We start from the raw sequence: 17,182 nt of genomic DNA, 5'->3' as shown, positions 1-17,182 counted from the left end.
GCTAAATCAGCTTCCACATGTCTGTCTATTGTCTAGGTTCCAAGATTTCTATGCTGATATCCTCTGTCTTTGTGGGTATGTTTTAAAGAGAAACATTATTTTTGCTGTAGATTTAGTGGGACTTTGGGAAGGAGCAAATTTACATGTGACTGATCAATCAGCAATCTTCTCTTTCTTTTGTTCTTAACTTCTTTGAAACCAGGAGAACCTTTGAACTCTTCCTGTGTTTTTCTGAGTAATTCTTCTCATTGAGGTATGTTCAGCAGCCTTATGTTTTTCTCTGTCTATTGATGGTGGTGGAGGCGATTTTATGCACAGCCTAGATTCTTCCAACTATCACTCTTACATCTTTGAATGATTCTGACTACCTGCAGATAGCTAAGTGTGTGTTTGGTGAGGAGTAGACCACATCCTCCACTTAGGCTTTTGGTATCAAATCTGTTATTTCCTTAGGCCTGGCAGGGTGTGTGTGGGGGCGGGTACATCTCCCCATTTTCTCCTCAAAAACTAGACTGGTGTATTTCACAGCCAATCATTGAGTCCTAGATTCTCTGTTGTGACACTATAGGCCTCCTCCACTTCCTCTGCACGTAACACGTCAGTATTTCTCTCAGGTGTGAACTTGCAAGCATGGAGGTCTGTTCGAGATGATCAAAATAACGTGATCGCGTCCTCAGCGACACTCCCTAGCTGCTCTGTGTTACTGACCTGAGTCTCTAAAGGGCCACTTCCTATCTCTCCTATTTCCCACCTGAGCCCCTACGTAATATTGCTCCATTCAAATTATTTGGCCTATGCCTTTTAGGATTACAACTCTTGATTTGGAGCAAATTATTATGTTCGAGGTCGGAGGAGGACTCTACCAGTCCAGACATCACAGTAGTTGATAAGCGTATGCTGTTTGTGGTTAGCAGTTGTGGCAACTTCCAGGTTGTATTAAAGATGGAGTTTTTGTTTCCCTTATATTTTTAACTGGCTTTAAGATGTCTCAAGTGAGAGAAGTGACGTGAAAATATTTTTATTTGACTATCTTTAATCAGAAGTTCCTACTCTTAGCTTTTCAAAGGTTGACAATATCCATGATATCATTATTATTTCTCCAAAGGATATGACTTTTGCTTTTAGTCACATATTAACACAATTTATTATTTTTTCACAAGCAAATCTGCCTTCGGGTCCCAAATCACCAAATGTGGCTAGAAGTTTGGCCTCCTCTGGCTACTGCTGCAGGCTATAAATCATAGCCATCGCTGTGGGTATTCTTTACGCATTTGCTTTTCCTCATTTGCACTTGAGACTATCATCTACCAAACAGAGGAGAGGGTATCAAAAGCAGGCCAGACAACTTTGAGAACCTCACCTCATTGGAAGTACTTGCTTTTCAACTGCCACTTATTTCGGAGTAGGGAATAAGGTGAAAAATTCAAAGCACATTGCCATTATTAAATACTGAGTTTGATTTATGCAACAGTAAAACGTTTGCTAAGAATTATGTTAAAATAACCAACGTAATCTCAGTTACGCCAAAATACTAATTGTAATGAAGGTCAGTATATGTGGAAAAACAGTCATTACTTCGGTCTCAACTTGTCCATAAGTCACTTGCCTGGCAAAAATGCACAAAATGGGAGAGGAAGAGTGAGTTTAAGTCTCATGGCTTAACTCGGAGGCTCTTGGTTTCCCCTCCTCCTCTGGATGCACCAAATAAACAGCTACATACAGATCAGTTCCCTCTGAGAAAAATCCAGAAACTAATTTAAAGACTCCTACATATCAGGCAACTAAGAAAATATTGAAATGGGTAGGAAAAGCTGAGACACACTCACGCTGTAAACCCCATTCTTGGCACAGGGCCTTCCTTACAATTGGGGGAGACCCCCAAATCCCAGCTTCTCCCTGAGGAGTGAAATGTTTGGACCAAACAGCCACTCGAGAGACTGGCTTCCAAATCACCCCTCTCTAAGAGCTGATGGGGCTCATTTGCAAGTCCCTTGGGACCACAGAAAACAAAGAGTTAGCTTTAAATGACCACCAACATTAAAAAATAGACAAAGGATCTGAATAGACATTTATCCAAAGATGACATACAAATGACCAACAGGTACAATAAAAGGTACTCAACATCACTGATCACCAGGAAACTGCAAATCAAAACCACAATGAGATATCATCTTACACCTGTTAGGATGGCTATTATCAAAATAATAAAAAGATAACAAAGGGTGACTAGTACATGGAGAAAAGAAAATCCTTGTATAGTATTGGTAAGAATGTAAATTGGTACAGCCGTTGTAGAAAACAGGATGAAGATTCTTTAGAAAACTGAAAATAGAACTATTACATCATCCAGCAACCCCTCTTCTGGATATATATCCAAAGGAAATGAAATCAGTACTTGGAAGAAATATCTGCACTCCCACGTTCATTGCAGCAATATTCACAATAGCCAAAAAATGGAAACAACCTAAGTGTCTGTTGACAGATGAATAAAGAAATTGTGACACACACACACAGACACACACAGATTCTGATTACAATTTAGACTCAAAAAGGACATATTGCCATTTGCAAATACGTGGCTAAAACTGGAGGACATTATGCTAAGTTAATTAAGGTAGACAAGAAAGAAAAAAAACCTCATCATCTCATATAGAATCTGAAAAAGTAAAGTGCATAGAAGCAGAGAGTAGAATGGTGGTTGTCCAGGGTGAGGAGGTGGGGGAAATGGGGAAATGTTGGTCAAAGATTACAAAGTTACAGTTAGGTAGGACGAACATGCTAGAGACCTAAGGTACACTTGTGACGATCATAGTTAATAATGTTGTATTGAAGAATGGAAATATGCTAACGTAGATTTCCGATGCTCTTATCACACACATAAAATGGTACCTATGTGAGGAGAAGATATATTAATTAGCTTGACTGTCATAATCATTTTAGTATGTGTATATATATATAAAATCATCATGTTGTAGACCTTAAATATAAATAAGTTTTATTTTTAAGAAAGGAGACAAAAAGGAAAAAAGTAAATTAGAGCAGAGCAAAAGGAGTTGCACATCTTGTTCTTGATATTATTCCATTCATGTATTGGTTTCATTTAAATCTGTTATTTTATCTTATATGTAAGGCAGAATTTACAAAAATAGAAGAGTAGGTTTGTAAGCAGTTTGCAGAAAAAATAAATAGTTGAGTCATCATCAGCACACCACCAAATGGAACCAAATTCTAAGTTTATTCAAAACAGATGTTTGGTATTTATCTTTGGAAAATTATGGCACGTCTAAGTCTGATGGTGGGTTTGCTAGTGTTTTATTATCTTGCTTCATAACTTACCCAAATATTATAAAGTTTCCTTTGTATGTATCAAATATGATATAATGAAATATAGAATTTTGTATATTTTGGACTCATAAACATATATTTATAAATAATATAATTACATATCTGTGTGTGTGTACACATAGGTACTATTTCCATAGATTCTGTTTTCCTAATGTCTGTTACCTGCTCTGGACTTTCATGGCTAGTGCTTTAGTTTAAGCCCTTGACATTTGGCACCTTGATTGCTGCAATAGGCTTCCTTTCATTTTCATGTTTGCTTTCTGCACCGCAGCAATTCAGCTACTACTAGAATGTCACTAAATATGTCATCCCCTTACTTAAAATCTTCCCATGGTTACTTATAACCTTCTATGTAAAGTTCAGACTTTTTTCCTTGGCCCACAAGATCCCTCAGCATCCAATCTAGACCACCTTTGAGCTTCATCTCCCCATCTCCCATCTCTCCCTAAATGCAAACCCCAAAATACCAAAACTAAAACACTCTTCTCACAGGTAGCCCCTTGAACATGTCACAGTAATTCATCCCTCAGTTCTTTTGCACATATTATTCTTTTTTTTTTAAGATTTTATTTATTTATTTGAGACAGAGAGAATGAGAGAGAGAGCACATGAGAGGGGGGAGGGTCAGAGGGAGAAGCAGGCTCCCCGCCAAGCAGGCTCCCCGCCAAGCCCGATGCGGGACTCGATCCAGGGACTCCAGGATCATGACCTGAGCCGAAGGCAGTCGCTTAACCAACTGAGCCACCCAGGCGCCCCCATATTATTCTTTCTATCTGAAGTGCGTTTTCCATCCTTCCTTGTCTAGCGAACTGCTATGGATCCTTCAAAACTCATCTCAAGTGTCACCTCCTCCAGGAAGACTTCCCTACGCCTCAATCTGATTTAGATATTCCCATGGCACCACAGGCTTTCATTGTAGTGTTCATCTCATTTCTTATATTTGGAGCTTGTTTTCCCAGGTAGACCATAAACCGGGGGTCATGGGGAATTGGAAGTGGACCATGTTGCTGAATCCCTGAATTCCAGCATACTGCCTGGTATACAGCATAGAGCTTAATGCATTTTTTGTTGTTGTTGAGTTGAATGGATAGATACTCTAAGAGAAGTTTGTCCTAGGTATTAATCACCTATTCTTGTTTGGTCATTAACATTTCGGAGCAGATTAACAAGATGGAGGTTGGGTATTCCAGGAGAGAGGAAAGAGGTGCTGGCAGATGATGTAGAGTCGCAAAGATGTCTACAGTCAGCCGTTCACAAGTGATCTTTGGTATGCCTACTGGGGTGGTCCTGCCATTGTCAATACTCACAGATTTTTGCTAACCTGTATAACATTAATTCTTTTGATTTAGAAATATCATTTGAAAGATGTTACTCAAAATTTTATCCTTTAGGAAGTAAGTCCCTTTTGTTAGACTTTTAAATGTCATTCGTATATGTTTTTAATGTTTTAATCATTAGAATTTGACACATCTGGGGATTTTGTTTGTGGCTATGAGGCTGTGTCTTTGCATAAGATGTTGGTATTTGGACAGTCCAGGGCTATAAAGACAATAATGATTCTTCTCACTTTCAGATGGAACCAAACTGGACATTGCCTATAAGGGGTCTTTTATAAAACCCTGGAGTCTCACAGGTGGTATGAAGCTTTCAAATTCTATCATACACTTTCTCAACTACTACCTCATCAGTTTAGCCTCATGTAAAGACAATATCTACTTTTCTACTATATGGAACTTATTTGGGAATGAGAATTCAGTGAGCAAGAACTGACTATCTGTTAGATGCTTCTTCTCACCTGGCTACTCTTCCTCGAAGATCTCCAACTCCTTGAAGGTGTTTGGTGTTTAGCTCCCGTACTGCAAAATTAGTTCCTGTGGCCACCTGGTCTCGAGCTCTTATTTGGTCTTCCAAAACCTGTAATTTTGAGTGAAAATTCCCATTAATTTCCCATCCCACATGATAAGAAAATATAGTTTAAAGCAGAGGCTACCAAATCGAATGCCTTTCCTAACTAGGCTGGTAGTGTAAAGGAGTGAGAGAGTCCTATGTCAGAGAGAGGCAGTCCCTGCCTTATCTGAGGGAGGCAGCGATGGCCTGATCCCAGCAGATTGTTGCCAGATAGGAATAATGGCTCCACGGTGTTTCAACACAAGCCAGAAATCTAGATTTTATGTTAAATATTTTGATTTTTAAAAAAGATTTATTTCAGAGAGAGAGAGGGAGTGAGCACAAGCTCAATTGAGGGAGTGAGAGGAGGGGCAGAGGGAGAGAGAGAATCCCAAGCAGACTCGCTGCTGAGTGTGGAGCCCAATGCGGGGCTGATCCCCTGACCCTGAGACTATGACCTGAGCTAAAACTGAGTCGGAAGCTTAACTGACTGAGCCACCCAGGCACCCCTAAATCTTTCGGTTTTTAAATATTGACATCTTAGTCAAAATCTTTTATAAACACAATATGGGCCAAATAAAACATACTTATTGTGCTGTTATGGCCATGAGCTGCCATTTGGCCAACACTGATATTCAAGCTTTTCACAAAAACCTGTTTTAGAATTGGTGGTGGATTTAGAAAAAGGGATCCCTCACATGGCATCAGGCAAGACCCCTCACAGATTGACTCAGAAGCACAGTGAAGCTAAGATCACTAACACAAGCAAATCTGAATCAGCCTGTTTCACTCACATGGAGTGAAAAAGGTTTATTTTCTTGTTTTTTTAGAGAACACGAGAGAGTCATGGCTTGAAGTGTGTTCAGATTTTACCCTTGAGTAGCCTTAGTCATGTCTTCAGTAGTTCTTGCTATTCTGAAATAGCCCTGACTGTTTTACTCTACCAGGTTGGTGGTTCCAAGAATAGTAGGTTAAAATTTTTTCACACTCATATGTAAGTATTAATTTAAAAATTAAAAAAAATTCTGCTTATCCATAGACAAAATTTCTATCTTGACATTCAAACAAATTCTAGTGTAAAGTGAAGATATATAAAATAATTCATATTTATTCATAAAAAAGTGAGAGTATAATACAAGTTCATGATTTCACGAAACATTTTAGTTGCTGTATTTGACCAAGGCCTGAACTATGTTTAAATTTATGTTTATGAATTTTTTGAGGAAAAGAAGGATTTTTGTAACAAATGAATGATAGAAAATTTTAAAGACCATATACAGGATCTTTCTCATTTGTAAACTGGCAGATTGAGACCACCCAAGGGCATAAAATTTTAACTGAAAACACAGAAGTGTCAAGAACACTAGCTAGAGTTTTTTTGTTTTCATTTGTTTTTGCATGCATGTAGGTGTCTTAGTCCATTCAGGTTGCTCTAACAACATACCACAGACTGGGTGGCTACTAAAGAACAGAAATTTATTTTTCACAGTTCTGGAGGCTAAAACTCCAAGGTCAGTGTGCCAGCATGGTCCAGTACTGGTGAGAGCCCTCTTCTGGGTTGCAGACTGCCTACTTCTTACTGTGTCCTCACGTGGTGGAGGGGCTAGGGAGATCTGTGGGGTCTTTTTTAGGAGGGCACTAGTCCTATTCATGAGACCCCACCTCCTAATACTATCACATTTGACATGAGATTTCAACATACGAATTTTTGGGGAGAGGGGACAGACACAGACCTTCAGACCATAGAATAGATGTTGTTTTGCTTTATTTTGGTAAAGAATTGTGATGAAAGGGAAATTGCCCTACTAAACACTAAAACAGGGGCGCCTGGGTGGCTCAGTTGGTTAAGCGACTGCCTTCGGCTCAGGTCATGATCCTGGAGTCCCGCGATCGAGTCCCGCATCGGGCTCCCTGCTCGGCAGGGAGTCTGCTTCTCCCTCTCCCACTCCCCGTTTGTGTTCCCTCTCTCGCTGTGTCTTTCTCTGTCAAATAAATAAATAAAATCTTTAAAAAATAAGTAAATAAACACTAAAACATTATATGAGACAAAGATAAATACATCAATGTAACTAAATAGATATGCATACCTAAATAGATCAATGTAATGTAATGAAGGTCTTGGTAAATGTAAGAAAGAAAGGTGCTATCCTTGAGGCTCACAGATCACTGGGGGAGGAATTTCACAAATAGTGTTGGGATCTCTGGTTATTATTCAGAAAACAATCTGTTTAGATCCTTATCTCATGACATACATCAATATAGATTTTAGAAAAGTAGATTAAAAATATAAATAAAAAGTTCAGCCATAAAAATAACAGATAATACAGGTGATTATTTCAGTTCTAAATGAAGACATTTCGATTCTTAAAACTAATGAGAGAAATCTCAGAGCAAAATACTGGAATGTTTAACCTATGTAAAATGTGATAGAAACATTGTAAATATAACTAAGGTGTAAACAACAAACTGGAAAAGCATTTATAACGAACATTATTGCCAAGGATTTCAGTTCTGTGCTACGATCAGCATGCGCTTGTTGGTGAAAGCCAATTATGCCTATCTTTTCCCATCTTTGTGTTTGGTGTTTTGGTGTTTGAAATCAATCATAGTGATTGATTTCATGGAAATTCATTGATTTCCTTCATGGAAATAGGCAAACGCTACAAACCAAGTTTTTATCCTGAGAAAATATTTGCTGGTTGTTAAACATTTGCCAGGGTACCACCAACTATTATCCTTAATTAATAAAAAAATCTCATCAAATCAATAAGAATTAAAAAGTACTAAAACTCCAAAAGATATATTGGCAAAAGACATTAATAGATGATTGACAGAGAAAATGCAAATGGTTACAGTCACTTTCAGAAAGTGAAAAAAAGAGAAAGATCTCATTTCTATCCCATCAATTTAGCAAAGTTAAAACAACAAATCTCAATGCTGTCATGGGCACAGTGAAAAAGCATTCTCATATAATGCTAATGGAAGTGTAAGTAAGTATAAACTTTCCAGCAACCATTTTGGCAACATGCATCAAGAGCTTTTACGGTGTTCACACCCTGGAGTTCCACTTCTAAGAATATATACTATGGAAAGAAGCCAAATACAGACATACATTTATGCACAAAGATATTTTAATATTAAGATAATAATTTAGGAAATCATGGTGTAAGCACCATGCAAAGAACCTTTAATGACATGTGAGAGTTTATGATATAATTTTATATTAAAGATTGTGCCTACAAATGTAGTCTCAGCCTCCTGAATGGAAAATGTGGAAGGACTTGAGGGAAATAACTCTGGCTGTTTGTAGAGATTGCCATTTGTTGGTGGAATTATGAGAATTTTTTTCCCCAGGTTTTAACATTTTTTCCTAAGTTTTCACAATAATCTATAATGAACAAGTATTGCTTTTATAAATTGATGGGAAAAAACACAAGAAAGCAATGTTTTACATAAAATTATTTCTTGAGTTTAAATTAATTTTAAAATTTGTAATTAGCTGCCAGCTTGAAAAACAGATAATTTGATTATGAAAAGGAATAAGCAACTTAAGTGTTACAATTATGGTTGATTAAAAACAATTTTTTTCATTCCTCTCAAAAGCCCAAGTCCAGCTTCAGCTCACACTCAAACCCATCTTGCTGGTCAATTGGCAAGGGCTGACCTGGCTAATGAGTTCAAGTTTTCAAAAAAATACTTAAGTAGCATCTATTTTTCTGTAAAGTGCCTGGCACTCTATAGTCTTAGTTATTTACTAGAGGTAGCCTATTAGTTTCTTCTTGATAATGTTTTAACTATGTTATCTACAGACTTTACAATATTTTCTAATTCAGTTTACTACACAGACCAGCCCTCCTCATTTTCCCTATATATGCCAACCCCTCAACAGGATTGCAAATATTTTGAGATTTTACAGTTTTTAGAAAATGTTTTGTCTTTTTTTCAGAGCTAATCTACAACAATCAATTATTCTAGGAAAAGAAATTCTTAGCAAGATTTCTAGAGATCTGGAAACTTTCCCCCCTTAATATGAAGAGTATTTTATTGAGGTATAATTAGTATGTATTAAAAGGTACAAATCAAAGTGTGTATCTGGATGGATTTTGACAAATATAATCAACCATGTAACAACCACCCGGATGAAAATATAGAACATCCTAGAACCATTTTGATATATATATTTTTTAATTTTTTTAAATTTATTTACTTAGAGAGAGAGAATGAGAGAGAGCAAGCACATGAGAGGGGGGAGGGTCAGAGGGAGAAGCAGACTCCCCGCCAAGCAGGGAGCCCGATGCGGGACTCGATCCCGGGACTCCAGGATCATGACCTGAGCCGAAGGCAGTCGCTTAACCGACTGAGCCACCCAGGCGCCCTCACCTTTATTTTTTTTTAAAGATTTTATTTATTTGCGAGAGAGAGAATGAGAGACAGAGAGCACGAGAGGGAGGAGAGTCAGAGGGAGAGGCAGACTCCCTGCCGAGCAGGGAGCCCGATGCGGGACTCGATCCCGGGACTCCAGATCATGACCTGAGCCGAAGGCAGTCGCCCAACCAACTGAGCCACCCAGGTGCCCCCATTTTGATATTTCGGAGAATGCAATTTTCTTTTTAATTACCAGCAAGTTTTGACTTTTAAATTGGTATCTTATTTGAGCACTAGTGCTGTCCTTGATTTTGTCATTATCTCAAAAGCACTGAGCCGCTAACCTCTTGTCACTTTCTTAACACTATTATGCCTAGAAACACCTTTGACCACTTTTGAGAAGTGCACTGACTTTTTAGGGGTCAATTCATCATGTGCTAAATACCAATAAAATACCTTCTAAAAGTTCACTAAGATTTTTTGATGATTACGTGAAAAGAATCTTGGAGATTTAGATTAAAATGTATCTGACATACTGTTAAACAATTCTCTCTGCTGTCACAGAATAGACACTAAATGCTTTTTGAATAGAATTTCCTTCTACTTTTTGGCATAAATGAGCAGTTGAAAAGTTGAACTGGGGGCGCCTGGGTGGCTCAGATGGTTAAGCGTCTGCCTTCGGCTCAGGTCATGATCCCAGGGTCCTGGGATCGAGTCCCGCATTGGGCTTCCCGCTCCTTGGGAGCCTGCTTCTCCCTCTGTTTCTCTCTGTCTCTCATGAATAAATAAATAAAATCTTAAAAAAAAAAAAAAAAGAAAAAGAAAAGTTGAACTGTTTTCCTCTGGGGCAACATGTTATAATCACTTAAACTGAAGCCATAGTGTCTCATTTCTATAGTTGAAAGATGATATTGGTGGTTGATAATTGTTGTCAAACAATGATGTCAACATAAGGAAAATAAAGAACTACCTCAATATTTTGGCTGAGTTTTTTGACGATGCTGGTGATGGTCTGAATGTGGTTTTCCAGTAGCTTCCTGGCAAGCAATTCCTCTTTTTGAAAGCCGTGGGTCCCCTGAAGACAAGCAGAGATGTCATCCTTGATGCGGAAGGCTTGTTCAAGGAGGAACGCGATGGTGCGCTCCTGCTTGTTCAGTCTGTCTTCTAGCTGACTTCTCTGGGTGTTTGGAATCACAGGAAGGAACGAATGACCCCTGGTCAGGAAAAAGAAACAACACCAGGGGCGTTACAAGAATGAGTAGGAGGAGCCAGAAGCAGAACTTGCATCTTCATTTCTACTACAGGCTTGTCTCCCCTGTGAGAAGTTTGGAAGTTTGGGAGGATCCTAAGCCCCAGCCTGGTTAGAATCCTGGTTTGCGTCTCATCTAAGAAGATCTGACTTCTGCCTTGGTCTTACGTTATGCATTTTTCATGTTTCCTAAGCAGGAATCATTTCACACTTTACCCGCTATTCTAACAAGCCAGTTAGATCCATATAAATTTAATGCCTGAAAATTCGACTGAAGAGAGTGTTGCCTTCTAAGGTGGGAGAAATGATAGCTCAAAGGCAGAGATTCACAAAAGAATCAGAAGTTCAGCGAAAAAGTAAACACAGTAAATTAGAAAAAGAAACTGAAAGGCTAGGGCTCGTTAGTATTAGGGTAAAGAAACATGTAAGATCCTGATAACCTCTACTGGCATTATTATATTCCTCTTTCCCTTCACAGATAAGCTTCTTAAAGGACAAGCTACTTTTGTTTTGTCCTTTTTTTTTCCTTTATTGAATTTACTTTGCTTGTTTTTGTGACCTACTCTCTGAAGAAAGGAAATGAGTTGCACAGTCCCTCCGGAGTAAAATTTCCTGGGCTCACTATGGTCTTGACCAAAATGCTGACCTGTCGTGACTGCTGGCTTCCTATCCTCTCTGCCTCCTAAAACCTTGGAGGATCTAGAAAGGAAACTTAGAAAACTTTGAAAAACCCTTGTGCTGTGGGGATTATTTTAAGCTGGTGAATGTGTACAGTAGGGTGGTGTATTGGGTGCCATTATGTGCCCCCCAGCTTCCTTTTCGGGAAGGAGGGGCTTATTTCTCCAAGCGTTGGGAGGGCTGCCAGTTTGACAGACCTCAGCTAACAGCTTCTCTGGGAACAGCCTTGGTGAAGAGAGTCACTTTTGTCCAGCGCTATGCCCACTTCCTGGGGCAGCTTGAACTTAGTGATAGGTCAACATGTGAGAATGAAGGCTTGGCACGCCTGCTCTATCTCAGAACAACTTGGGAGGACCGTCCCAGCTTCAGAGCTCCCTGTGGAATCGTATCATGATACTTTTCTTTCTTCCCAATTCTGTTTCCTTCCCTTCCCGACAGTGACCCCAGAGCACTCCATGTGAGCCTTCTGTTCACCAATCTCCATCTCAGAGCCTGTTTCGTAGGCAAGCCAACCTCAGTCAGATGGCTCCTCGGGCCTAGGGCAAGAGATAGCTCAGGGAGGCTGGGGGAGAGTAAAATGCGGAAGAAGGACTGGTGTAGTTCTGCTTTTGCTTCTTCCCCTTGATAGCCTTGGGACAAATGCTCTATCTGTGTGAAATTTCAGATTCTTGTTTAAGTGTCCTCAAGAGTTAGATCAGGCAAGGCAGAAGGCCTGCGTTGGTAAGAACCTGAAACAACAGTAACAAAAAACTTGGGGAGCAACTGACCTTGGGCATTTGTTTTTACACCATCCTACCCACAGGCCCCAGGGGTGGAAAAGCAACTGGTCTCCTACTGTTACTTCTTCCTGTGGAGCAAAGGTGAAGACCTGACAGGGCAAGTTATTTTGTAAGATGAGGAGTGGTTGATTGTGGTTTTACTGTGCCTGGGGCTCATCCACACCCTGCCCCCTGAGTTTACTGGAGTTGACAACCCCCAGGGAAATTAATTCCTGGGCCAAAATAGCAAGACATTTGAGGAGCACAGTCTTTTCCAAAACCAACTAGCCCACAAATAATCTGCTGGGTTTTCCCATGTAAGAGAAATAGTAAGATATATGCAACAAGACATTTTTTATTTGTATTTTAATTTTTTTAAAGATTTTATTTATTTGCTAGAGTGAGAAAGAGCACAAGCAGGGGGAGCGGCAGTCAGAGGGAGAGGGAGAAGCAGACTCCCCGCTGAGCAGGGAGCCCCACTCAGGACTCGATCCCAGGACCCTGGGATCATGACCTGAGCCGAAGGCAGATGCTTAATGGACTGAGCCACCCAGGTGTCCCGACAAGACATTTTTTAAAAGGCTAGTAAACAATAAAAGAAGGGAAGATGTTAGCAGAATGAAAACAAAAAACTGGAAAACATAAAAAAGTAAACTAGAAATATTAGGCATAAAATTATAATAGTCTAAATAAAAAAAAAGGTGGGATAAATATGACAGAGGAAATAGCTGAAGGATGAACTAGTGATTTGGGAGACCGGAATGAGGAAATTTACCAGACAGAAGAAAGGGTCACACAATTCAAATATGTCAGGGTCAAAATTTGAAACTCATCTGTGTGACTCCAAAATCAAATGTTAAGCTTAACTCTCCTATATTCCTATAATTCCAAGAGATAATAAGCAGAAGCAGGGGACACAATTTGATTAATGCTACTCATGTGATCTCTTAGAGTGGCAGCAGAAACGACACATAGACACATAGAAGTGTCCCTAGGCTCCATATCCACTCTTTCCTGAGTTCTTTCTTCTTTTCTTGGTCCTGGCCACTATTATCTCCTCTACTTCTGTGTCTGAACAAAAAGTGCATCTTCTACATAGCAGCTAGAGTGGTCTTCTAAAAGTCTAAGACCCTCCAATGGCTTATCCATTTTCTGAGAATAAAATCCTTTCTCTCATTTCCAAGATCAGCTCCTCCCACTCTTCCATCCATTCACTCTTATTCAACCACATGGATTTTATTTCTGTCCCGCAAACATGCTAAACTAGTTCCTCACCCAGAGCCTAGGCACTTGCTGTTCCTGCTGCTTGGAATGCTCTTCACTGCAGTCACTTCATGGTTGCCTCCTTCTCATCGTTTTTTATCTCAAATCCAGTATCCCCTCCTCAGACAAGTCTACTCCTCAGTTACTTTCGTTCTTTCTTTTTTAAAAATTATTATTTATTTGTCAGAGGGAGAGAGAGGGCACAAGCAGGGGGAGCGGCAGGCAGAGGGAGAAGCAGGCTTCCCACTGTGCAAGGAGCCCAATGCGGGACTAGATCCCAGGACTCTGGGGATCATGACCTGAGCAGAAGGCAGATGCTTAACCGACTGAGCCACCCAAGCACCCTTCCTCAGTCACTTTCTATCATCATACCCCATTTCATCTTCTCCCCAGCATTTGTCATTATCTAAAATTATCTTACTTCCTTATGTTTATTTTCTGCCCTCCATCACTAGACTAAAAGCTTACTGTGGGCAGGGGCTTTATCTAACTTGTTCTCCACACGGTCTCCAACACTGAGAAGGGTGCCTGACATGAAGTAGGTAGTCAATAAATATTTGTTGACTGACTGTCTTTTCTAGCTGGACTGTTTGTTCCCTTAAGGCTGAGTTGTTGGAAATGGGGGGCGGGGGGCGGGAATGGTGCCATAAAGCTACAGGTTGGGAGAGCCTCAAGGTTTACAGTTTCATCTCTTGGGCAGTATAAAGTAGCCTCAGCCTCAGCCGAGGTGAAGCTCCTCTTTCCTTGCCCCTGCACAAAGAAGGCTTTGCTGAGGGTTTCATTAAATTCCCTCTACCACTCATTTGGCTCAAAAACGTTCTTCTGGAAAATTACCAAATGGAGCCTCATATATATGTAAAATCCATTCCTCTAAAACCCCAGCATGCTGACGGTGCTCCCCTGGATGGGCTGTGTGAGTCACAGGCAGAAGGGAAGAGGATGTCGGGCCCTGCTGACAGTGACACATAGCCTAGTGGCAGACTGCACATATACTTGTGATCTTCCTTGAGCAAGTGCTTCTTTCTGGCCTCTCCACAATCTGCAGCCTGCATGTGTCAGTAAAAGAGTGTTTGGTTCCTAGACTTCCACCCCATACAGACACTTGTGAATGATGCTGCATTCCTCTCAAAATTGAGTATTTGTGTACTCTTAGGTGTTCCCAGTGTGGCACATATTGTTGGTTAACTCCTTGTAGCCACCCTGCCAACCCTCGCTACTTCTGCCTGATTTGGTTCATCCTCCCATCTGCCATGTCCTTCAGCGGGGCACGTGAATCATGGTGGTCTCCTTCTGGGTTGAGATGCAAGTGGTTTAAGTAGAAGCATGTGAAGCGATTCTGGCCAGTCCGGTGAAAGGGGAGATCTCTTGTGGTGTTTCGGGTAAGGTTTCTTTGCTTTCAAGAAGAGATACATAAGAAGAAACTTCCCACTTGTTTGCTGAATGTTGTCATGTCTGTGTGTGATATCTGGAGCTGCTGAAGCCATCTTGTGATCATGAGGGAGAATAGGATGGCAGGGAGGAAGGATAGGAAACACCTGCTTGATGATGTTAAGCCTCTAAATTAACCAAACTCTAGATTTATAAAAATGTGAGCTAATCAACCATTTTGATTGGAGTTTGTGTTATGTGTAGCTGAAAGCACTGTGTCTATAATAATCTACCAATAAAAATGACAGTTGAAATAAAAAATATGTCAGCAAGTATGTACTAAATATCTACTCTAGTCCATGCTTAATATACAGTGGTCTGTCCCTCAAGGAACTTAGTCTAATTCAGTATTTCTCATAAAGAAACTTGAACTAGTACGATGAGGGTGGAGAAGGGAGGGAAGTTGTTACAACGCAGATTCCTTGGCTCTACCATAGATTCGTTCAATCATAATCTCGAAGGTTGGGAGGGACACCGCAAGAATACATATTTGAAATAAGCACTTAGGTGTTTCTAAATGTCTTCTAAATATTGAGCATCATTGATTTATGTAAGATGGGTCATGTGAATCAGTGAATGTTACAAGGCAGAATAGAATGAAGTGCTGATGCGTCAAATAGAGAATATGAGCTCTCAAGTCAAGTGGGTAGTCAGAAGCAGTTTGGCAAGGTGGTAGACAAGATAGACTGAGGGTAGAGTATGGGTTCCACCATTGACCAACCAAGTATTTCAATTAAATTCATCCTTCAGTGGGGCTACCAGGCCTACTTGGCTGTATGGTTGTGAAGCTCCATAGTTCCTGTGAGAGGCACATGGTGGAGGTGGCGAAACCAGTGCCACGGAGCTGCAGGGATGTGAGCAGCCCACGTTCACTCACTCTTCGGGGGGCGCTATTGGCTGGTGTCAAGACCGTATCCAGAGAGAGTATGAGGCATCAGACGGAAGCCAGCAGAGGGACCAGAGGAACGGGGCTGCCGCCTGTGCCTCAGATGCCAGTCTGTGGCCCTGCCTGTCATGACGGGCTCCATGATGTTGCCGTGTGGTACACTGAAGGAGGCCTCTGGGGAGGCAGCACCTACTGCTCTGCAAGTATATTTTCCTGCAACCCTGGGGACATTAACTGACTTATATAAATGGTGGACTCTATGGTTTCTGTTAGCTTTTAAAGTTTATTTTTAGAAGTTATTTTACACTTAAACGGAGAGCATTCCTTTCTGAAATTTCTTTTCATGCTTAAGGTTTACTATAGGTGGGGCGTTTTATTATTATTTATTAATGAGGCTTAATGAAGCACCAGATAATGCTCTGTTTAGTTCTCTTTACATGATTCCTGCAAGATAAACATAGAGCTCATATATTTTTCCACTTCCGTTACCGTAACAAAAGAGAAGACTGTTTTTCAGTTGAGCTTTCTAAATCAACCACCAGAAAAACTCACACAGGAACATTCTCAATCTCCTAAGAGAGATTCCTGATACCATGGTTCAAAGCCTCAGGTCATCCAAATGGTTACAAACTGAATAACAAGATATGGCCACTCTGATTCTTTCAGTAAGTTAAAAAGAAAAACAAGCCCACTGTTTTATTAGTATGTTATATCAGTGGGACTTATATCTAAGTTTAACTGTGAAAGTAAAGAAATGACCGAATATTCCAGACTCGTCCAGATGGAGCTACTAACGGCAGGAGAAAGAATTCCCAGGGGGCCTTTTCAGAGAGAGATTTGGGCTTTCCATAAATCATTGACTATGGAGCTGACAACGGAATCTGAACAGATTTTCCACAAACTCCGAGTTCTATTTCTCTGCGGCTCCGTGTGACTTGCACCAGCTGTGTTATTGCTGACAGATGCATCAGCACAGAGAACCTCTCACTTCTCTGCCTGTTCTGTTCTTGTGAGTAGAGCACTACATTTACTTAGGAGATTCTGATAACCATCTTGGCAACCTGTAATACTCAAGACGCAAAAATTGGAGAGCTGAAAGCCTTTTCTAGAACAATGACGAGCAGAACTGAAGACAGTTTTCATTTTTGTGAGATCTATGATGACTAGCTCCGTTCTTGGTGCCTAGAGTCCTGCAAAAAATACACATATAAAGTGACATTTTAGGGAACATTTTGAGGCCTCACAAAAATAACCTGTAAGTGAATGTGGAACAATGAAATTGAAAAGATGTTTTCTGTAGTTTCTCTGTTGCTTGTATCTAAC

At 40.3% G+C, this 17,182-nt stretch overlaps 1 protein-coding gene across 1 annotated transcript in view; it reads right to left on the bottom strand.

Annotated features, from left to right (window-relative positions):
- FAM81B (family with sequence similarity 81 member B) overlaps positions 1-10,825 on the bottom strand; it is a gene marked incomplete at its 5' end in the record, with an annotated part of 36,305 nt that extends 25,480 nt beyond the window's left edge. Inside the window, 2 exons of the mRNA XM_045864267.3 lie at positions 5,141-5,259; positions 10,568-10,825. Coding sequence (XP_045720223.2) covers positions 5,141-5,259; positions 10,568-10,825 — 377 coding nt within the window. The remainder of the gene's footprint in view (positions 1-5,140; positions 5,260-10,567) is intronic.
- Positions 10,826-17,182: the final 6,357 nt, after the last annotated feature.

Source organism: Mirounga angustirostris, unplaced genomic scaffold, assembly GCF_029215605.1.
Source record: "Mirounga angustirostris isolate CCGP_5_RB_7025 unplaced genomic scaffold, mMirAng1.0.hap1 SCAF_7, whole genome shotgun sequence".
NCBI lineage: Eukaryota > Metazoa > Chordata > Mammalia > Carnivora > Phocidae > Mirounga > Mirounga angustirostris.
The sequence above is the reverse complement of the archived record's forward strand: the minus strand, read 5'-3'. Positions and strand labels throughout refer to the sequence as shown.